This window comes from Mobula hypostoma, chromosome 13, assembly GCF_963921235.1.
Source record: "Mobula hypostoma chromosome 13, sMobHyp1.1, whole genome shotgun sequence".
Taxonomy (NCBI): domain Eukaryota; kingdom Metazoa; phylum Chordata; class Chondrichthyes; order Myliobatiformes; family Myliobatidae; genus Mobula; species Mobula hypostoma.
Window position 1 is genome coordinate 61,454,159 of NC_086109.1, and position 23,240 is coordinate 61,477,398.

At 53.5% G+C, this 23,240-nt stretch overlaps 1 protein-coding gene across 9 annotated transcripts in view; it reads right to left on the minus strand.

The window, feature by feature from the left end:
- Positions 1 to 23,240, minus strand: part of lrrk1 (leucine-rich repeat kinase 1) — a 282,207-nt gene that overhangs the window by 141,774 nt on the left and 117,193 nt on the right. For all 9 annotated transcript variants that reach the window (XM_063065804.1, XM_063065802.1, XM_063065800.1 and 6 more), the window contains one exon: positions 15,565 to 15,779. In XM_063065804.1, the coding sequence (XP_062921874.1) occupies positions 15,565 to 15,779 (215 nt within the window). The remainder of the gene's footprint in view (positions 1 to 15,564; positions 15,780 to 23,240) is intronic.

The following is a 23,240-nucleotide window of genomic DNA, read 5'->3' on the forward strand; positions in this document are numbered from 1 at the left end:
AATGAGGCAGGACATCCGGGTCGTGGCTGTGAACGAGGCAGGACCCCTGGGAAGTGGCTGTGAATGAGGCAGGACATCAGGGAAGTGGCTGTGAATGAAGCAGGACCCCCGGGAACTGGCTGTGAATGAGGTAGGACCTCCAGGAAGTGGCTGTGAATGAGGCAGGACTTCCGGGAAGTGGCTGTGAACAAGGCAGGACTTCCGGGAAGTGGCTGTGAACGAGGCAGGACTTCCGGGAAGTGGCTGTGAATGAGGCAGGACCCCCGGGAAGTGGCTGTGAATGAGGCAGGACTTCCGGGAAGTGGCTGTGAATGAGGCAGGACCCCCGGGTCGTGGCTGTGAATGAGGCAGGACCTCTGGGAAGTGACTGTGAATGAGGCAGGACATCCGGGTCGTGGCTGTGAATGAGGCAGGACCCCTGGGAAGTGGCTGTGAATGAGGCAGGACTTCCGGGAAGTGGCTGTGAACAAGGCAGGACTTCCGGGAAGTAGCTGTGAACGAGGCAGGACTTCCGGGAAGTGGCTGTGAATGAGGCAGGACCCCCGGGAAGTGGCTGTGAATGAGGCAGGACTTCCGGGAAGTGGCTGTGAATGAGTCAGGACCCCCGGGTCGTGGCTGTGAATGAGGCAGGACCTCTGGGAAGTGGCTGTGAATGAGGCAGGACATCCGGGTCGTGGCTGTGAATGAGGCAGGACCCCTGGGAAGTGGCTGTGAATGAGGCAGGACGTCTGGGAAGTGGCTGTGAATGAGGCAGAACATCCGGGAAGTTGCTGTGAATGAGGTAGGACCCTCAGGAAGTGGCTGTGAATGAGGTTGGACCTCCGGGGAGTGGCTGTGAATGAGGCAGGACGCCCGGGAAGTGGCTGTGAATGAGGTAGGACCCCCGGGGAGTGGCTGTGAATGAGGCAGGACCCCCGGGGAGTGGCTGTGAATGAGGCAGGACCCACGGGAAGTGGCTGTGAATGAGGTAGGACCTCCAGGAAGTGGCTGTGAATGAGGCAGGACTTCCAGGAAGTGGCTGTGAATGAGGCAGGACTTCCAGGAAGTGTCTATGAATGAGGCAGGACCTCTGGGAAGTGGCTGTGAATGAGGCAGGACCCCCGGGAAGTGGCTGTGAATGAAGCAGGACCCCCGGGAAGTGGCTGTGAATGAGGCAGGACCCCCGGGAAGTGGCTGTGAACAAGGCAGGACTTCCGGGAAGTGGCTGTGAACGAGGCAGGACTTCCGGGAAGTGGCTGTGAATGAGGCAGGACCCCCGGGAAGTGGCTGTGAATGAGGCAGGACTTCCGGGAAGTGGCTGTGAATGAGGCAGGACCCCCGGGTCGTGGCTGTGAATGAGGCAGGACCTCCAGGAAGTGGCTGTGAATGAGGCAGGACTTCAGGAAGTGGCTGTGAATGAGGCAGGACTTCCAGGAAGTGGCTATGAATGAGGCAGGACCTCTGGGAAGTGGCTGTGAATGAGGCAGGACCCCTGGGAAGTGGCTGTGAATGAAGCAGGACCCCCGGGAAGTGGCTGTGAATGAGGTAGGACCTCCAGGAAGTGGCTGTGAATGAGGCAGGACTTCCGGGAAGTGGCTGTGAATGAGGCAGGACCCCCGGGTCGTGGCTGTGAATGAGGCAGGACCTCTGGGAAGTGGCTGTGAATGAGGCAGGACATCCGGGTCGTGGCTGTGAATGAGGCAGGACCCCTGGGAAGTGGCTGTGAATGAGGCAGGACATCCGGGAAGTGGCTGTGAATGAGGCAGGACTTCCGGGAAGTGGCTGTGAACAAGGCAGGACTTCCGGGAAGTGGCTATGAACGAGGCAGGACTTCCAGGAAGTGGCTGTGAATGAGGCAGGACCCCCGGGAAGTGGCTGTGAATGAGGCAGGACTTCCGGGAAGTGGCTGTGAATGAGGCAGGACCCCCGGGTCGTGGCTGTGAATGAGGCAGGACCTCTGGGAAGTGGCTGTGAATGAGGCAGGACATCCGGGTCGTGGCTGTGAATGAGGCAGGACCCCTGGGAAGTGGCTGTGAATGAGGCAGGACATCCGGGAAGTGGCTGTGAATGAGGCAGGAAATCCGGGAAGTGGCTGTGAATGAGGTAGGACATCTGGGAAGTGGCTGTGAATGAGGTAGGACCCTCAGGAAATGGCTGTGAATGAGGCAGGACGCCCGGGAAGTGGCTGTGAATGAGGCAGGACCACCGGGAAGTGGGTGTGAATGAGGCAGGAGCCCCTGGGAAGTGGCTGTGAATGAGGCAGGACCCCGGGAAGTGGCTGAGAATGAGGCAGGACTTCCGGGAAGTGGCTGTGAATGAGGCAGGACCTCCAGGAAGTGGCTGTGAATGAGGCAGGACCCCCGGGTCGTGGCTGTGAATGAGGCAGGACCCCTGGGAAGTGGCTGTGAATGAGGCAGGACGTCTGGGAAGTGGCTGTGAATGAGGCAGGACGTCCGGGAAGTGGCTGTGAATGAGGAAGGACCCTCAGGAAGTGGCTGTGAATGAGGCAGGACGCCCGGGAAGTGGCTGTGAATGAGGCAGGACCACCGGGAAGTGGCTGTGAATAAGGCAGGACTTCCGGGAAGTGGCTGTGAATGAAGCAGGACTTCCGGGAAGTGGCTGTGAATGAAGCAGGACCCCCGGGAAGTGGCTGTGAACGAGGTAGGACCTCCAGGAAGTGGCTGTGAATGAGGCAGGTCCCCCGGGTCGTGGCTGTGAATGAGGCAGGACGTCTGGGAAGTGGCTGTGAATGAGGCAGGACGTCTGGGAAGTGGCTGTGAATGAGGTAGGACATCCGAGAAGTGGCTGTGAATGAGGTAGGACCCTCAGGAAGTGGCTGTGAATGAGGCAGGACGCCCGGGAAGTGGCTGTGAATGAGGTAGGACCTCTGGGAAGTGGCTGTGAATGAGGCAGGACATCCGGGAAGTGGCTGTGAATGAGGCAGGACATCCGGGAAGTGGCTGTGAATGAGGCAGGACTTCTGGGAAGTGGCTGTGAATGAGACAGGAATTCTGGGAAGTGGCTGTGAATGAGGAAGGCAACCGGGAGTGGCTGTGAATGAGGCAAACCCCCGGGAAGTGGCTGTGAATGAGGCAGGACCCCCGGGAAGTGGCTGTGAATGAGGCAGGTCCCCCGGGGAGTGGCTGTGAATGGCAGGACTCCCGGGAAGTGGCTGTGAATGAGGCAGGACCCCCGGGTCGTGGCTGTGAATGAGGCAGGACCCCTGGGAAGTGGCTGTGAATGAGGCAGGACCCCCGGGTCGCGGCTGTGAATGAGGCAGGAGTCTGGGAAGTGGCTGTGAATGAGGCAGGACGTCTGGGAAGTGGCTGTGAATGAGGTAGGACATCCGAGAAGTGGCTGTGAATGAGGTAAGACCCTCAGGAAGTGGCTGTGAATGAGGCAGGACCCCCAGGAGAGGCTGTGAATGAGGCAGGACCCCCGGGAAGTGGCTGTGAATGAGGCAGGTCCCCCGGGGAGTGGCTGTGAATGAGGCAGGACCCCCAGGAAGTGGCTGTGAATGATGTAGGACCTCCAGGAAGTGGCTGTGAATGAGGCAGGACTTCCGGGAAGTGGCTGTGAATGAGGCAGGACGTCTGGGAAGTGGCTGTGAATGAGGTAGAACATCCGAGAAGTGGCTGTGAATGAGGTAGGACCCTCAGGAAGTGGCTGTGAATGAGATAGGACGCCCGGGAGGTGGCTGTGAATGAGGCAGGTCCTCTGGGAAGTGGCTGTGAATGAGGCAGGACATCCGGGAAGAGGCTGTGAATGAGGCAGGACTTCTGGGAAGTGGCTGTAAATGATGCAGGAATTCTGGGAAGTGGCTGTGAATGAGGCAGGCCCCCCGGGAGTGGCTGTGAATGAGGCAAAACCCCAGGAAGTGGCTGTGAATGAGGCAGGACTCCCGGGAAGTGGCCGTGAATGAGTCAGGTCCCCCGGGGAGTGGCTGTGAATGAGGCAGGACTCCCGGGAAGTGGCTGTGAATGAGGCAGGACCCCCGGGTCGTGGCTGTGAATGAGGCAGGACCCCTGGGAAGTGGCTGTGAATGAGGCAGGACCCCCGGGTCGCGGCTGTGAATGAGGCAGGCGTCTGGGAAGTGGCTGTGAAAGATGTAGGACCTCCAGGAAGTGGCTGTGAATGAGGCAGGACTTCCGGGAAGTGGCTGTGAATGAGGCAGGACCCCCGGGAAGTGGCTGTGAATGAGGCAGGACTTCCGGGAAGTGGCTGTGAATGAGGCAGGACCCCCGGGAAGTGGCTGTGAATGAGGTAGGACCTCCAGGAAGTGGCTGTGAATGAGGCAGGTCCCCCGGGTCGTGGCTGTGAATGAGGCAGGACCCCCGGGTCGTGGCTGTGAATGAGGCAGGACGTCTGGGAAGTGGCTGTGAATGAGGCAGGACGTCTGGGAAGTGGCTGTGAATGAGGCAGGACATCCGGGAAGTGGCTGTGAATGAGGCAGGACTTCCGGGAAGTGGCTGTGAACAAGGCAGGACTTCCGGGAAGTGGCTGTGAACGAGGCAGGACTTCCGGGAAGTGGCTGTGAATGAGGCAGGACCCCCGGGAAGTGGCTGTGAATGAGGCAGGACTTCCGGGAAGTGGCTGTGAATGAGGCAGGACCCCCGGGTCGTGGCTGTGAATGAGGCAGGACCTCTGGGAAGTGGCTGTGAATGAGGCAGGACATCCGGGTCGTGGCTGTGAATGAGGCAGGACCCCTGGGAAGTGGCTGTGAATGAGGCAGGACATCCGGGAAGTGGCTGTGAATGAGGCAGGACATCCGGGAAGTGGCTGTGAATGAGGTAGGACATCTGGGAAGTGGCTGTGAATGAGGTAGGACCCTCAGGAAGTGGCTGTGAATGAGGCAGGACGCCCGGGAAGTGGCTGTGAATGAGGCAGGACCACCGGGAAGTGGGTGTGAATGAGGCAGGAGCCCCTGGGAAGTGGCTGTGAATGAGGCAGGACCCCCGGGAAGTGGCTGAGAATGAGGAAGGACTTCCGGGAAGTGGCTGTGAATGAGGCAGGACCTCCAGGAAGTGGCTGTGAATGAGGCAGGACCCCCGGGTCGTGGCTGTGAATGAGGCAGGACCCCTGGGAAGTGGCTGTGAATGAGGCAGGACGTCTGGGAAGTGGCTGTGAATGAAGCAGGACCCCCGGGAACTGGCTGTGAATGAGGTAGGACCTCCAGGAAGTGGCTGTGAATGAGGCAGGACTTCCGGGAAGTGGCTGTGAACAAGGCAGGACTTCCGGGAAGTGGCTGTGAACGAGGCAGGACTTCCGGGAAGTGGCTGTGAATGAGGCAGGACCCCCGGGAAGTGGCTGTGAATGAGGCAGGACTTCCGGGAAGTGGCTGTGAATGAGGCAGGACCCCCGGGTCGTGGCTGTGAATGAGGCAGGACCTCTGGGAAGTGGCTGTGAATGAGGCAGGACATCCGGGTCGTGGCTGTGAATGAGGCAGGACCCCTGGGAAGTGGCTGTGAATGAGGCAGGACTTCCGGGAAGTGGCTGTGAAGAAGGCAGGACTTCCGGGAAGTAGCTGTGAACGAGGCAGGACTTCCGGGAAGTGGCTGTGAATGAGGCAGGACCCCCGGGAAGTGGCTGTGAATGAGGCAGGACTTCCGGGAAGTGGCTGTGAATGAGGCAGGACCCCCGGGTCGTGGCTGTGAATGAGGCAGGACCTCTGGGAAGTGGCTGTGAATGAGGCAGGACATCCGGGTCGTGGCTGTGAATGAGGCAGGACCCCTGGGAAGTGGCTGTGAATGAGGCAGGACATCCGGGAAGTGGCTGTGAATGAGGCAGGACATCCGGGAAGTGGCTGTGAATGAGGTAGGACATCTGGGAAGTGGCTGTGAATGAGGTAGGACCCTCAGGAAGTGGCTGTGAATGAGGCAGGACGCCCGGGAAGTGGCTGTGAATGAGGCAGGACCACCGGGAAGTGGGTGTGAATGAGGCAGGAGCCCCTGGGAAGTGGCTGTGAATGAGGCAGGACCCCCGGGAAGTGGCTGAGAATGAGGCAGGACTTCCGGGAAGTGGCTGTGAATGAGGCAGGACCTCTGGGAAGTGGCTGTGAATGAGGCAGGATATCTGGGAAGAGGCTGTGAATGAGGCAGGACGTCTGGGAAGTGGCTGTGAATGAGGCAGGACGTCTGGGAAGTGGCTGTGAATGAGGCAGAACATCCAGGAAGTGGCTGTGAATAAGGTAGGACCCTCAGGAAGTGACTGTGAATGAGGTAGGACCTCGGGGGAGTGGCTGTGAATGAGGCAGGACGCCCGGGAAGTGGCTGTGAATGAGGTCGGACCCCCGGGGAGTGGCTGTGAATGAGGCAGGACCCCCGGGGAGTGGCTGTGAATGAGGCAGGACCCACGGGAAGTGGCTGTGAATGAGGAAGGACCTCCAGGAAGTGGCTGTGAATGAGGCAGGACTTCAGGAAGTGGCTGTGAATGAGGCAGGACTTCCAGGAAGTGGCTCTGAATGAGGCAGGACCTCTGGGAAGTGGCTGTGAATGAGGCAGGACCCCTGGGAAGTGGCTGTGAATGAAGCAGGACCCCCGGGAAGTGGCTGTGAATGAGGTAGGACCTCCAGGAAGTGGCTGTGAATGAGGCAGGACTTCCGGGAAGTGGCTGTGAACAAGGCAGGACTTCCGGGAAGTGGCTGTGAACGAGGCAGGACTTCCGGGAAGTGGCTGTGAATGAGGCAGGACCCCCGGGAAGTGGCTGTGAATGAGGCAGGACTTCCGGGAAGTGGCTGTGAATGAGGCAGGACCCCCGGGTCGTGGCTGTGAATGAGGCAGGACCTCTGGGAAGTGGCTGTGAATGAGGCAGGACATCCGGGTCGTGGCTGTGAATGAGGCAGGACCCCTGGGAAGTGGCTGTGAATGAGGCAGGACATCCGGGAAGTGGCTGTGAATGAGGCAGGACTTCCGGGAAGTGGCTGTGAACAAGGCAGGACTTCCGGGAAGTGGCTGTGAACGAGGCAGGACTTCCGGGAAGTGGCTGTGAATGAGGCAGGACCCCCGGGAAGTGGCTGTGAATGAGGCAGGACTTCCGGGAAGTGGCTGTGAATGAGGCAGGACCCCCGGGTCGTGGCTGTGAATGAGGCAGGACCTCTGGGAAGTGGCTGTGAATGAGGCAGGACATCCGGGTCGTGGCTGTGAATGAGGCAGGACCCCTGGGAAGTGGCTGTGAATGAGGCAGGACATCCGGGAAGTGGCTGTGAATGAGGCAGGACATCCGGGAAGTGGCTGTGAATGAGGTAGGACATCTGGGAAGTGGCTGTGAATGAGGTAGGACCCTCAGGAAATGGCTGTGAATGAGGCAGGACGCCCGGGAAGTGGCTGTGAATGAGGCAGGACCACCGGGAAGTGGGTGTGAATGAGGCAGGAGCCCCTGGGAAGTGGCTGTGAATGAGGCAGGACCCCGGGAAGTGGCTGAGAATGAGGCAGGACTTCCGGGAAGTGGCTGTGAATGAGGCAGGACCTCCAGGAAGTGGCTGTGAATGAGGCAGGACCCCCGGGTCGTGGCTGTGAATGAGGCAGGACCCCTGGGAAGTGGCTGTGAATGAGGCAGGACGTCTGGGAAGTGGCTGTGAATGAGGCAGGACGTCCGGGAAGTGGCTGTGAATGAGGTAGGACCCTCAGGAAGTGGCTGTGAATGAGGCAGGACGCCCGGGAAGTGGCTGTGAATGAGGCAGGACCACCGGGAAGTGGCTGTGAATAAGGCAGGACTTCCGGGAAGTGGCTGTGAATGAAGCAGGACTTCCGGGAAGTGGCTGTGAATGAAGCAGGACCCCCGGGAAGTGGCTGTGAACGAGGTAGGACCTCCAGGAAGTGGCTGTGAATGAGGCAGGTCCTCCGGGTCGTGGCTGTGAATGAGGCAGGACGTCTGGGAAGTGGCTGTGAATGAGGCAGGACGTCTGGGAAGTGGCTGTGAATGAGGTAGGACATCCGAGAAGTGGCTGTGAATGAGGTAGGACCCTCAGGAAGTGGCTGTGAATGAGGCAGGACGCCCGGGAAGTGGCTGTGAATGAGGTAGGACCTCTGGGAAGTGGCTGTGAATGAGGCAGGACATCCGGGAAGTGGCTGTGAATGAGGCAGGACATCCGGGAAGTGGCTGTGAATGAGGCAGGACTTCTGGGAAGTGGCTGTGAATGAGACAGGAATTCTGGGAAGTGGCTGTGAATGAGGAAGGCAACCGGGAGTGGCTGTGAATGAGGCAAACCCCCGGGAAGTGGCTGTGAATGAGGCAGGACCCCCGGGAAGTGGCTGTGAATGAGGCAGGTCCCCCGGGGAGTGGCTGTGAATGGCAGGACTCCCGGGAAGTGGCTGTGAATGAGGCAGGACCCCCGGGTCGTGGCTGTGAATGAGGCAGGACCCCTGGGAAGTGGCTGTGAATGAGGCAGGACCCCCGGGTCGCGGCTGTGAATGAGGCAGGAGTCTGGGAAGTGGCTGTGAATGAGGCAGGACGTCTGGGAAGTGGCTGTGAATGAGGTAGGACATCCGAGAAGTGGCTGTGAATGAGGTAAGACCCTCAGGAAGTGGCTGTGAATGAGGCAGAACCCCCAGGAGAGGCTGTGAATGAGGCAGGACCCCCGGGAAGTGGCTGTGAATGAGGCAGGTCCCCCGGGGAGTGGCTGTGAATGAGGCAGGACCCCCAGGAAGTGGCTGTGAATGATGTAGGACCTCCAGGAAGTGGCTGTGAATGAGGCAGGACTTCCGGGAAGTGGCTGTGAATGAGGCAGGACGTCTGGGAAGTGGCTGTGAATGAGGTAGGACATCCGAGAAGTGGCTGTGAATGAGGTAGGACCCTCAGGAAGTGGCTGTGAATGAGGTAGGACGCCCGGGAGGTGGCTGTGAATGAGGCAGGTCCTCTGGGAAGTGGCTGTGAATGAGGCAGGACATCCGGGAAGAGGCTGTGAATGAGGCAGGACTTCTGGGAAGTGGCTGTAAATGATGCAGGAATTCTGGGAAGTGGCTGTGAATGAGGCAGGCCCCCCGGGAGTGGCTGTGAATGAGGCAAAACCCCAGGAAGTGGCTGTGAATGAGGCAGGACTCCCGGGAAGTGGCCGTGAATGAGTCAGGTCCCCCGGGGAGTGGCTGTGAATGAGGCAGGACTCCCGGGAAGTGGCTGTGAATGAGGCAGGACCCCCGGGTCGTGGCTGTGAATGAGGCAGGACCCCTGGGAAGTGGCTGTGAATGAGGCAGGACCCCCGGGTCGCGGCTGTGAATGAGGCAGGCGTCTGGGAAGTGGCTGTGAAAGATGTAGGACCTCCAGGAAGTGGCTGTGAATGAGGCAGGACTTCCGGGAAGTGGCTGTGAATGAAGCAGGACCCCCGGGAAGTGGCTGTGAATGAGGCAGGACCCCCGGGAAGTGGCTGTGAATGAGGCAGGACTTCAGGGAAGTGGCTGTGAATGAGGCAGGACCCCCGGGAAGTGGCTGTGAATGAGGTAGGACCTCCAGGAAGTGGCTGTGAATGAGGCAGGTCCCCCGGGTCGTGGCTGTGAATGAGGCAGGACCCCCGGGTCGTGGCTGTGAATGAGGCAGGACGTCTGGGAAGTGGCTGTGAATGAGGCAGGACGTCTGGGAAGTGGCTGTGAATGAGGCAGGACGTCCGGGAAGTGGCTGTGAATGAGGTAGGACATCCGGGAAGTGGCTGTGAATGAGGTAGGACCCTCAGGAAGTGGCTGTGAATGAGGCAGGACGCCCGGGAAGTGGCTGTGAATGAGGCAGGACCTCTGGGAAGTGGCTGTGAATGAGGCAGGACATCCGGGAAGAGGCTGTGAATGAGGCAGGACGTCTGGGAAGTGGCTGTGAATGAGGCAGGACGTCTGGGAAGTGGCTGTGAATGAGGCAGAACATCCGGGAAGTTGCTGTGAATGAGGTAGGACCCTCAGGAAGTGGCTGTGAATGAGGTTGGACCTCCGGGGAGTGGCTGTGAATGAGGCAGGACGCCCGGGAAGTGGCTGTGAATGAGGTAGGACCCCCGGGGAGTGGCTGTGAATGAGGCAGGACCCCCGGGGAGTGGCTGTGAATGAGGCAGGACCCACGGGAAGTGGCTGTGAATGAGGTAGGACCTCCAGGAAGTGGCTGTGAATGAGGCAGGACTTCCGGGAAGTGGCTGTGAATGAGGCAGGACTTCCAGGAAGTGTCTATGAATGAGGCAGGACCTCTGGGAAGTGGCTGTGAATGAGGCAGGACCCCCGGGAAGTGGCTGTGAATGAAGCAGGACCCCCGGGAAGTGGCTGTGAATGAGGCAGGACCCCCGGGAAGTGGCTGTGAACAAGGCAGGACTTCCGGGAAGTGGCTGTGAACGAGGCAGGACTTCAGGGAAGTGGCTGTGAATGAGGCAGGACCCCCGGGAAGTGGCTGTGAATGAGGCAGGACTTCCGGGAAGTGGCTGTGAATGAGGCAGGACCCCCGGGTCGTGGCTGTGAATGAGGCAGGACCTCTGGGAAGTGGCTGTGAATGAGGCAGGACATCCGGGTCGTGGCTGTGAATGAGGCAGGACCCCTGGGAAGTGGCTGTGAATGAGGCAGGACATCCGGGAAGTGGCTGTGAATGAGGCAGGACTTCCGGGAAGTGGCTGTGAACAAGGCAGGACTTCCGGGAAGTGGCTGTGAACGAGGCAGGACTTCCGGGAAGTGGCTGTGAATGAGGCAGGACCCCCGGGAAGTGGCTGTGAATGAGGCAGGACTTCCGGGAAGTGGCTGTGAATGAGGCAGGACCCCCGGGTCGTGGCTGTGAATGAGGCAGGACCTCTGGGAAGTGGCTGTGAATGAGGCAGGACATCCGGGTCGTGGCTGTGAATGAGGCAGGACCCCTGGGAAGTGGCTGTGAATGAGGCAGGACATCCGGGAAGTGGCTGTGAATGAGGCAGGACATCCGGGAAGTGGCTGTGAATGAGGAAGGACATCTGGGAAGTGGCTGTGAATGAGGTAGGACCCTCAGGAAGTGGCTGTGAATGAGGCAGGACGCCCGGGAAGTGGCTGTGAATGAGGCAGGACCACCGGGAAGTGGGTGTGAATGAGGCAGGAGCCCCTGGGAAGTGGCTGTGAATGAGGCAGGACCCCCGGGAAGTGGCTGAGAATGAGGCAGGACTTCCGGGAAGTGGCTGTGAATGAGGCAGGACCTCCAGGAAGTGGCTGTGAATGAGGCAGGACCCCCGGGTTGTGGCTGTGAATGAGGCAGGACCCCTGGGAAGTGGCTGTGAATGAGGCAGGACGTCTGGGAAGTGGCTGTGAATGAGGCAGGACGTCCGGGAAGTGGCTGTGAATGAGGTAGGACCCTCAGGAAGTGGCTGTGAATGAGGCAGGACGCCCGGGAAGTGGCTGTGAATGAGGCAGGACCACCGGGAAGTGGCTGTGAATGAGGCAGGACATCCGGGAAGAGGCTGTGAATGAGGCAGGACTTCTGGGAAGTGGCTGTGAATGAGGCAGGACCCCCAGGAGAGGCTGTGAATGAGGCAGGACCCCCGGGAAGTGGCTGTGAATGAGGCAGGTCCCCCGGGGAGTGGCTGTGAATGAGGCAGGACCCCCAGGAAGTGGCTGTGAATGATGTAGGACCTCCAAGAAGTGGCTGTGAATGAGGCAGGACTTCCGGGAAGTGGCTGTGAATGAAGCAGGATCCCCGGGAAGTGGCTGTGAATGAGGCAGGACCCCCGGGAAGTGGCTGTGAATAAGGCAGGACTTCTGGGAAGTGGCTGTGAATGAAGCAGGACTTCCGGGAAGTGGCTGTGAATGAAGCAGGACCCCCGGGAAGTGGCTGTGAACGAGTTAGGACCTCCAGGAAGTGGCTGTGAATGAGGCAGGTCCCCCGGGTCGTGGCTGTGAATGAGGCAGGACCCCCGGGTCGTGGCTGTGAATGAGGCAGGACGTCTGGGAAGTGGCTGTGAATGAGGCAGGACGTCTGGGAAGTGGCTGTGAATGAGGTAGGACATCCGAGAAGTGGCTGTGAATGAGGTAGGACCCTCAGGAAGTGGCTGTGAATGAGGTAGGACGCCCGGGAGGTGGCTGTGAATGAGGCAGGTCCTCTGGGAAGTGGCTGTGAATGAGGCAGGACATCCGGGAAGAGGCTGTGAATGAGGCAGGACTTCTGGGAAGTGGCTGTGAATGATGCAGGAATTCTGGGAAGTGGCTGTGAATGAGGCAGGCCCCCCGGGAGTGGCTGTGAATGAGGCAAACCCCCAGGAAGTGGCTGTGAATGAGGCAGGACTCCCGGGAAGTGGCCGTGAATGAGTCAGGTCCCCCGGGGAGTGGCTGTGAATGAGGCAGGACTCCCGGGAAGTGGCTGTGAAAGATGTAGGACCTCCAGGAAGTGGCTGTGAATGAGGCAGGACTTCCGGGAAGTGGCTGTGAATGAAGCAGGACCCCCGGGAAGTGGCTGTGAATGAGGCAGGACCCCCGGGAAGTGGCTGTGAATGAGGCAGGACTTCCGGGAAGTGGCTGTGAATGAAGCAGGACCCCCGGGAAGTGGCTGTGAATGAGGTAGGACCTCCAGGAAGTGGCTGTGAATGAGGCAGGTCCCCCGGGTCGTGGCTGTGAATGAGGCAGGACCCCCGGGTCGTGGCTGTGAATGAGGCAGGACGTCTGGGAAGTGGCTGTGAATGAGGCAGGACGTCTGGGAAGTGGCTGTGAATGAGGCAGGACGTCCGGGAAGTGGCTGTGAATGAGGTAGGACATCCGGGAAGTGGCTGTGAATGAGGTAGGACCCTCAGGAAGTGGCTGTGAATGAGGCAGGACGCCCGGGAAGTGGCTGTGAATGAGGCAGGACCTCTGGGAAGTGGCTGTGAATGAGGCAGGACATCCGGGAAGAGGCTGTGAATGAGGCAGGACGTCTGGGAAGTGGCTGTGAATGAGGCAGGACGTCTGGGAAGTGGCTGTGAATGAGGCAGGACGTCTGGGAAGTGGCTGTGAATGAGGCAGAACATCCGGGAAGTGGCTGTGAATGAGGTAGGACCCTCAGGAAGTGGCTGTGAATGAGGTTGGACCTCCGGGGAGTGGCTGTGAATGAGGCAGGACCCACGGGAAGTGGCTGTGAATGAGGTAGGACCCCCGGGGAGTGGCTGTGAATGAGGCAGGACCCCCGGGGAGTGGCTGTGAATGAGGCAGGACCCACGGGAAGTGGCTGTGAATGAGGTAGGACCTCCAGGAAGTGGCTGTGAATGAGGCAGGACTTCCGGGAAGTGGCTGTGAATGAGGCAGGACTTCCAGGAAGTGGCTATGAATGAGGCAGGACCTCTGGGAAGTGGCTGTGAATGAGGCAGGACCCCCGGGAAGTGGCTGTGAATGAAGCAGGACCCCCGGGAAGTGGCTGTGAATGAGGTAGGACCTCCAGGAAGTGGCTGTGAATGAGGCAGGACTTCCGGGAAGTGGCTGTGAACAAGGCAGGACTTCCGGGAAGTGGCTGTGAACGAGGCAGGCCTTCCGGGAAGTGGCTGTGAATGAGGCAGGACCCCCGGGAAGTGGCTGTGAATGAGGCAGGACTTCCGGGAAGTGGCTGTGAATGAGGCAGGACCCCCGGGTCGTGGCTGTGAATGAGGCAGGACCTCTGGGAAGTGGCTGTGAATGAGGCAGGACATCCGGGTCGTGGCTGTGAATGAGGCAGGACCCCTGGGAAGTGGCTGTGAATGAGGCAGGACATCCGGGAAGTGGCTGTGAATGAAGCAGGACCCCCGGGAAGTGGCTGTGAATGAGGTAGGACCTCCAGGAAGTGGCTGTGAATGAGGCAGGACTTCCGGGAAGTGGCTGTGAACAAGGCAGGACTTCCGGGAAGTGGCTGTGAACGAGGCAGGACTTCCGGGAAGTGGCTGTGAATGAGGCAGGACCCCCGGGAAGTGGCTGTGAATGAGGCAGGACTTCCGGGAAGTGGCTGTGAATGAGGCAGGACCCCCGGGTCGTGGCTGTGAATGAGGCAGGACCTCTGGGAAGTGGCTGTGAATGAGGCAGGACATCCGGGTCGTGGCTGTGAATGAGGCAGGACCCCTGGGAAGTGGCTGTGAATGAGGCAGGACATCCGGGAAGTGGCTGTGAATGAGGCAGGACCCCCGGGAAGTGGCTGTGAATGAGGTAGGACCTCCAGGAAGTGGCTGTGAATGAGGCAGGACTTCCGGGAAGTGGCTGTGAACAAGGCAGGACTTCCGGGAAGTGGCTGTGAACGAGGCAGGACTTCCGGGAAGTGGCTGTGAATGAGGCAGGACCCCCGGGAAGTGGCTGTGAATGAGGCAGGACTTCCGGGAAGTGGCTGTGAATGAGGCAGGACCCCCGGGTCGTGGCTGTGAATGAGGCAGGACCCCTGGGAAGGGCTGTGAATGAGGCAGGATGTCCGGGAAGTGGCTGTGAATGAGGCAGGACATCCGGGAAGTGTATGTGAATGAGGCAGGACCCTCGGGAAGTGTATGTGAATGAGGCATGGTTGCTCCTGTGGGCTGCCGGAAAAATAACTGCAGTCTCCTCTTTTCGAGTGTGGACCTGTGGAATGGTGAGCAGGACTGGGAAGCTGAGGGTGACAGTGACCTCTGACCTCAAACCAGGCACATAGATGAGGATGTGTCTGCGGTAGGAGACGGGCAAGGATCTCAGTGTAAGCAAGGAATGCAGAGTGTTGGCTGCCTCAGCAGTGTGGGTTCAGGGGAAACAGCAGTGAGGTCTGGTTGTTACATTAGTAAATAAAATATTGCTTTTCAGATAACTCTGTGGAGAAAGTATGGGTGCTGCACCACTATTGACATTGACTGGGGGAGTTTATCAATGGAACTTTTTGTGACATCAAGCAGCATGACTGTCAGTGCATGCACCTCCCCCTTCCCTTTTGTGGTAATTTTTCATTTGAACATAAATATAAAGGCCATGAAGTTTACGTACGTCACCAAAATTTGCTGTGTGTTGAAAGTGAGGAAGAAAATTGCTGCTGAGGTTGGTCAAAAGTAGCCTATGAAGTTAATCTGGAGAACCGGTAAGGGAATGCATTTGGGGAGAGCAAACAAGACAAGTGAAACTACAGTAAAAAAAGACGGGGGGCTTGTTTAGACATGAGGAGGTTCTGAGAGATCTCGCAGTACACAGCCAGAGACCCTCGATGGCAGCAGGGAACGTTGATAATGAGGTGGCCAAAAGGACACAGATCTTTAGTGGTAAGGTCGTGAACTCAAGATCAGGGAGTTCTTGCTAGAACTGTATAAAAGCATAGTTAGAACAGTTCTGGTCACCACACCATGGGAAGGATGTGATAAAACTAGAGGGGGAGCAGAGGAAGTAACAAGCATGACTAGAAAACTTTGATTATAGAGGAGAGAATGATAGGCTTTTTGAAGAAAACAGAGCACACTGAGGGCAATAATTGAGTGATGCAAAATTCTGAAGCCTGGTCCAGTTGTCTCCCTGGACAGAGATGACAGCAACCGGGGCAGAAATGCAAGGATTCAAGGGGAAATGAGGAAAACAGCTTTGTCCAATGTTTACTGAGGGTTCAGAATTCATGGCCTGAAAGAGAGTGGGGTGGAAGTCCTCAGCCCACCTAAAAGGTTTCTAGAGGAACAAAGATTTGAAGAATACAGCTTTGTGTTTTTGCAACATAACCCTGGAAATACAGCAGCAACAAAGGTACCTTAGTCTTGACGGTGGCAGGTCGCAGAAGCTCCCAGGTGGTGGTTTGGACACTACTTTCTTTGTGCATGGGCTGTGGAGGTTTCCCAGTTTTAAGAGTCTCGAGGAGGGTAGACTTCCCCTGGCGGGGCGGCCCAACAATAATCATCTTCAGCAGCTTGTAAGGCTCAGCTTTCCGCAGTTGAGCTCTGAGGAAGGCCAGCACCGATGTTGGTCCTACGGGATAGTTACAAACAGTAGGAAGTAGCTTTGTGTCAGCGCAGTTAGTCAGTGAGGCAGGGATGTTCAAGGACAGAAAAAAACAGCTGGCTATTCAAGACTTTTATTTTGCGATTTAGTAAGAGCATGGCTGGTCTGTGGTGTTCTTCCTTCACTCTGTACCTTTGATTAATCTAGCAACCTAAAATTAGCAATGTACCCTTGGTAAAGTTGTAGAAGAGCGTCTCATTTCAGCCACATGTGCAATGGAGATGTTTTCCTAAGACTACCAAAGAAAAGCTTGAGTCTACATTAGAAACAACGGCCTTGATCTTGGATAACCCAACAACATGCACTATTTCTGCCTACCTCATCTGTTCCAGTTAGCTTCCTGAAATCATTAAATTACCTTTATATTACTTTTGGAATTGTATAATTTCAGATCACCTTTTAGGATCACGAATCTGGTAACCGTGCACCGCAGTTCCTACAAACCCTGCACATCTTCCCCAAGGTGTGTTGCCTGGAACTGCTCCAGTGTGGGCTAACTAGAGTCCTGTGCGACTCCAGCCTAACATCTAGCAAATGAAAGTCATCATTAAATTAAACTCTGCTCTTCTTGAAACTTTAACAGATGACAGCTTTTCAGCATTTCAAAAACAGTCAAGAAATTGAATCAAATAGAAATATGTTTTTATCCATTCTGTGATGCCATTTTGATAAAAGGCAAAATGGTGAATGTTCAGGACGTGATGTTACCATTACCATTCTGCTGGGTTTTCCATTCACCTGACTTTCTAATTCACAGGAGCCAGCCATGCACAGATCATCCACAGAATTTGGGAAGTTGAGGTGGATTTGAACAAAACAATTAACACCTTAACTTATCCGTGTAAGCGGAACAAGTGCTACACATGCCCTTACACTTCCTCCCTTACCACCATTCAGGGCCCCAAACAGTCCTTCCAGGTGAGGCGAAACTTCACCTGTGAGTCGGCTGGGGTGATATACTGCGTCCGGTGCTCCCGGTGTGGCCTTCTATATATTGGCAAGACCCGACGCAGACTGGGAGACCGCTTTGCTGAACACCTACGCTCTGTCCGCCAGAGAAAGCAGGGTCTCCCAGTGGCCACACATTTTAATTCCACATCCCATTCCCATTCTGACATGTCTATCCACGGCCTCCTCTACTGTAAAGATGAAGCCACACTCAGGTTGGAGGAACAACACCTTATATTCCGTCTGGGTAGCCTCCAACCTGATGGCATGAACATCGACTTCTCTGACTTCCACTAATGCCCCACCTCCCCCTCGTACCCCATCTGTTACTTATTTTTATACACACATTCTTTCTCTCACTCTCCTTTTTCTCCCTCTGTCCCTCTGAATATACCCCTTGCCCCTCCTCTGGGTCCCTCCCCCCTTTTCCTCTCCCTGGACCTCCTGTTCCATGATCCTCTCGTATCCCTTTTGCCAATCACCTGTCCAGCTCTTGGCTCCATCCCTCCCCCTCCTGTCTTCTCCTATCATTTTGGATCTCCCCCTCCCACTCCCACTTTCAAATCTCTTACTCACTCTTCCTTCAGTTAGTGCTGACGAAGGGCCTCGGCCTGAAACGTCGACTGTACCTCTTCCTAGAGATGCTGCCTGGCCTGCTGCGTTCACCAGCAACTTTTATGTGTGTTGCTTAACACCTTAAGATACACAGATTCACTCTCTCCATCTACTCTGTGAGCTGGTTGCCTGTCAGTTTAATTCCCCAACCTACCACTCTGACCTTTCTTCCTTTCTACTTTCAGGCAATTTCCTAGCAAATCCCCAGGGCAAACACATCATTCCAATAGTGTGGTGATCATAAAACATAGGAGCAGAATTAGGCCATTCAGCCCATCAAGTCTGTTCAATTCAATTATAGTTGATTTATTATCCCTCTCAACCTCATTCTCATCCCTCCTTCCTGTATCCTTCGAAACACTTACTAGTCAAGAACCTATCAACCTCCTCTTCCAATATACCCATCTGTAGCAATTAATTCCACAGATTCACCACCCTCTAGCTAAAGAAGTTCCTACTCATCTCTTCTAAAGAGATGCCCTTCTACTCTAAGACTGTGCCCTCTGGTCCTAGACTATCCAACTGTTGGAAACATCCCCTCCACATCCACACTATCTAGTTGATCCCCCCACAATTCTAAACTCCAGCAATTATAGGCCCAGAGCCATCTGAAGCTTCCCTTTTCATTCCCAGAATAATTTTTGTGAACCTCATCTAGGGCCCTTCCCAATGCCACCGAATCCTTTCATAGAAGCGAGGCCCAAAACAGCTCGCAATACTCCAAGTGCAGTCTGACCAATGCCTTATAAAGCCTCAGCATGACATCCTTACTTTTATATTCTAGTCTCATGAAATGAATGCTAACATTGCATTTACGTTCCTTACCACCGATTCAACCTACAAGTTAATCTTTAGGGAATCCTGCACTAGGACTGATTCATTTTTGCATGTCTGATTTTTGCATTTGCTCTCCATTCAGAAAATAGTCTATGATTTTACTCCTTCAGCCAAAGTGCATGATGACACACTTCCTTAGACAGTGTTCCATCTGCCGCTTCTTTGCCCATTCTCCCAATCTGTTCATGTCCTTCTGCAGACTCCGTTCTTTACGGACATTGCCTGCACCTCCACCACTCTTTGTATTTTTTGCAAACACTGCCACAAGGCAATCAATTCCATCATCCAGATCATTGGCATATAACGTGAAAAGTCGCAGTCCTGTGAAACACCACTAGTCACCAGCAGCCAACCAGAAAAGGCCACCTTTATTCCCACTCTTTACCTCTTGCCAGTCAGCCAATCTTCTGTTCATGCTAGAATCATTCCTGTAATTCCATGGGCTCTTATCTTGTCAAGCAGCCTCATGTCTGGCACCTTGTGAAAGGCCTTCTGAAGATCCAAGTAAAAATATCCCCGACTCTCCTTTGTCTATCCTGCCTGTTATTTCCTCAAGGAATTCCAACAAGTTTGTCAGGCAAGATTTCCCCTCAAGAAAACCATGCTGACTTCAGCCTATTTTATCACATGCCCTCAAATACCCTGAAACCTCATCCTTGATAATGGACTGTAACATCTTGCCATCTTACCACAGCCACAGGGGTACTCTCTATTACTTTATCCATCTTATTCCCCAGTGTAATTATGGAGGACAGGACTGGACCTAGGATTGAGATTTTTGATTGGAGAAAGGCTAACTTTGAGGAGATGCGAAAGGATTTAGAAGGAGTGGATTGGGAATATAAAGAATGTAAAAAGAATCTTAAGAAAGAAATTAGAAAAGCTAAAAAAAGATATGAGGTTGCTTTGGCAAGTAAGGTGAAAATAAATCCAAAGGGTTTCTACAGTTATGTTAGTGGCGAAAGGATAGTGAGGGATAAAATTGGTCCCTTGGAGTGGACAGCTATGTGCCGAGCCAAAAGAGATGGGGGAGATTTTTAACAATTTCTTTTCTTCGGTATTCACTAAGGAGAAGGATATTGAATTGTGTAAGGTAAAGGAAACAAGTAGGGTAGTTATGGAAAGTATGACAATTAAAGAAGAGGAAGTACTGACACTTTTAAGGGATATAAAAGTGGATAAGTCTCCGGGTCCGGACAAGATATTCCCTAGGACTTTGAGGGAAGTTAGTGTAGAAATAACAGGGGCTCTGACAGAAATATTTCAAATGTCATTAGAAACGGGGATGGTACCGGAGGATTGGCGTATTGCTCACGTGGTTCCATTGTTTAAAAACGGTTCTAAGAGTAAACCTGGCAATTATCGGCCTGTGAGTTTGACGTCAGTGGTGGGTAAATTGATGGAAAGTATTCTTAGAGATGGTATATATCATTTTCTGGATAGACAGGGTCTGGTTAGGAACAGTCAACATGGATTTGTGCGTGGAAGGTCATGTTTGACAAATCTTATTGAATTTTTTGATGAGGTTACTAAGAAAGTTGACGAGGGTAAAACGGTGGATGTTGTCTATAGGGACTTCAGTAAGGCCTTTGACAAGGTTCCACACGGAAGGTTAGTTAGGAAGGTTCAATCATTAGGCATTAATATGGAAGTAGTAAAATGGATTCAGCAGTGGCTGGATGGGAGACGCCAGAGAGTAGTGGTGGATAACTGTGTGTCAGATTGGAGGATGGTGTGTAGTCGTGTGCTCAAGGATCTGTACTGGGTCCAATGTTGTTTGTCATACACATTAATGATCTAGATGATGGGGTAGTAAATTGGATTAGTAAGTATGCAGATGATACTAAGATAGATGGTGTTGTGGATGATGAGGTAGGTTTTCAAAACTTGCAGAGAGATTTAGGACAGTTAGAAGGGTGGGCTGAAAGATGGCAGATGGAGTTTAATGCTGAAAAATGTGAGGTGCTACATTTTGGAAGAACTAATCAAAATAGGACATACATGGTAAATGGTAGGGCATTAAAGAATGCTTTAGAACAGAGGGATCTAGGAATAATGGTGCATAGTTCCCTGAAGATGGAATCTCATGTGGATAGGGTGGTGAAGAAAGCTTTTGGTTTGCTGGCCTTTATTAATCAGAGCATTGAGTATAGAAGTTAGGATGTAATGTTCAATTTATATAAGGCATTGGTAAGGCTAAATCTGGAGTATTGTGCACAGTTCTGGTCACCAAATTATAGGAAGGATGTCAATAAAATTGAGAGAGTACAGAGGAGGTTTACTAAAATGTTGCCCGGGTTTCATCTCCTAAGTTACAGAGAAAGGTTGAACAAGTTAGGTCTTTATTCTTTGGAGCGTAGAAGGTTGAAGGGAGACTTGATAGAAGTGTTTAAAATTATGAGGGGGATTGATAGAGTTGACGTGGTTAGACTTTTTCCATTGAGAGTGGGGAAGATTCAAACAAGAGGACATGGGTTGAGAATTAGAGGACAAAAGTTTAGGGGTACACGAGGGGGAACTTCTTTACTCAGAGAGTGGTAGCTGTGTAGAACGAGCTTCCAGCAGAAGTGGTTGAGGCAGGTTCGATGTTGTCGTTTAAATTAAATTGGATAGATATATGGACAGGAAAGGAATGGAGGGTTATGGGCTGAGTGCAGGTCGGTGGGACTAGGTGAGAGTAAGAGTTCGGCACAGACTAGAAGGGCCGAGATGGCCTGTTTCCGTGCTGTAATTGTTATCTGGTTATACTGAAATCAGGCTAAATGTCCTATAATTTCTTGTCTTTTGCCCCTCTCCGGTCTTAAAGAGTGGAGTGACAATTGCAACTTTCCAGTCCTCCAGAACCGTTTCAGAATCTGGTGATTCTTGAAAGATCACTACTAAAGCCCCTACAATTTCTTCAGTTCCCTCTTTCAGAACCCCGGGGTGTAATCCATCTGGTCCAAGAGACTTATCTACTGTACTTTCAGATCTTTCAGTTTTCCAATCGCCTTCCCCTTAGTAAGAGTGACTACACTCACCTCTGCCCCGACACTCCTGAACTTCTGACATACTGCTGGTGTCTTCCAGAGGTTCATTTGTTATTTCTTTGTCCCAATTCAGTATAATTTTCCAGTGGTGCAACATCTACTCCTGCCTCTATTTTTCTCTCTATATAATCTGAAAAACTTTTGGTATCCTCTTTTATATTATTGGTAGATTACCTTCATTTTTAAAAAATCTTTTCTCTCCTTAATGGCTTTTTTAGTTGCCTTCTGCTGGTTTTTAAGGATTTCCAATCTTCTAGCTTTCCACTAATTTCTGCCGTATTGTATGCCCTCCCTTTTGCTTTTATGTAGTCTTTGACTTCCCTTGTTAGTGGCATTTGTCTCATTCTCCCTTTAGAATGATTTTTCCTTCTTTGGGATGAACTGATCTTGCATCTTCTAAATTACTCCCAGAAACTCCAGCCATTACTACTCTGCCATCATCCCTGATAGCATCCTCATCAAATCAACTTTGGCCAGCTCCTCTTTCCTGTCTATAGTTCCATTTACTCTACTGCAATGATACATCTGATTTTAGCTTCCTCTCTCAAACTGCAGGGTGAATTCTATAGGGTTTGAAAGTGTTGAAACATTGTGGATAGAACTAAGGAACTACAAGGGTAAAAATACCCCCAAACAGTAGTAAAGATGTGGCCTACAAATTACAACAGGAGATAGAAAATGCATGGCAATGTCACAATAGTCATGGGGTACTTCAACACGCAGGTAGATTGGCAAAATCAAATTAGTGCGGGATTCCAAGAGAGGGAATTTCTAGAATGTCTATGAGAGGAGACATAGGGAACCCACTCTTGGAGAGGAGGAGAAGATGGTGGCGCGACACAGCGCGCGCAGCCGCTCCAGAATGATATTGGTATTTGTTAAGTAGGTACCGTGCACAATCCTAATTTGATGGAGACAGATGTGAGAAGCACGGAGGAACATCTGGGGAAACTTCTGAAATGCCTGCTTACCTGCTGCTGCTACTGTGTGATCGAGAATTTCCGGAGGGGGAGGCCCCAAATTTTCGGCTTTGTCTATTGCTTGGCGGCCGGGGCCAGGGTTGAAGCGCTCGGCAAAGATAGTGCTCGGTGCTCAGTGTCAGAGGGCTGGTCGGCGGCTCAAAGCTTTCGGACGGACTCAAGAGTCGGCTGTGATCGGGTGCTTCCAGGGTTCTGCATTGGCAAGTTTGCGGCGCTGGAGGTTCATGGCAGGGAGAGTTTTTCTTCCTTCTACCATCTGTGTGAGATGATGGGACTTTCGAGAGACTTTGAGACTTTTTTTTTTACCGTGCCCATGGTCTGTTCTTTATCAAATTACGGTATTGCTTTGCACTGTTGTAACTATATGTTATAATTATATGGTTTTTGTCAGTTTTTCAGTCTTGGTTTGTCTTGTGTTTCTGTGATATCATACTGAAAGAACATTGTATCATTTCTTAATGCATGCATTACAAAATGACAATAAAAGATTATGTCCTCATAATCTAAAAATCTAAAAAAAAAGATGGCTTTTTAGAGCAGGGACGTGGTTGAGCCCATGAGGGGATCAGCTATTCTGGACTGGGTGTTGTGTAATGAACCGGAATTGATTAGCGAGCTTAAGGTAAAAAAAAACCCTTGGGGGCAAGTGATCATGATAGAATTCACCCTGAAACTTGAGAAGGAGATGCTAAAATCCAACATTTCAGTATTACAGTACAAGGAATTGCAGAGGCATGAGAGAGGAGTTGGCCAGAATTGATTGGAAAACAGCACTGGCAGGGATGACGACAGAGCAGCAATGGCTGGAATTTCTGGAAGCAATTCAGAAGGCACAGGATTTATACAACTGAAAGAGAAAGAAGTATTCCAAAGGAAAGATGACACATCCATGGCTAATAAGACAAGTCAAAGCCAACATAAAAGCCAGGAGAGGGCATATAATGGAATAAAAATTAGTGGAAAGTTTGAGGATTGGGAAACTTTTGAAAACCAACAGAAGGCAACTAAAAAGTCATTAA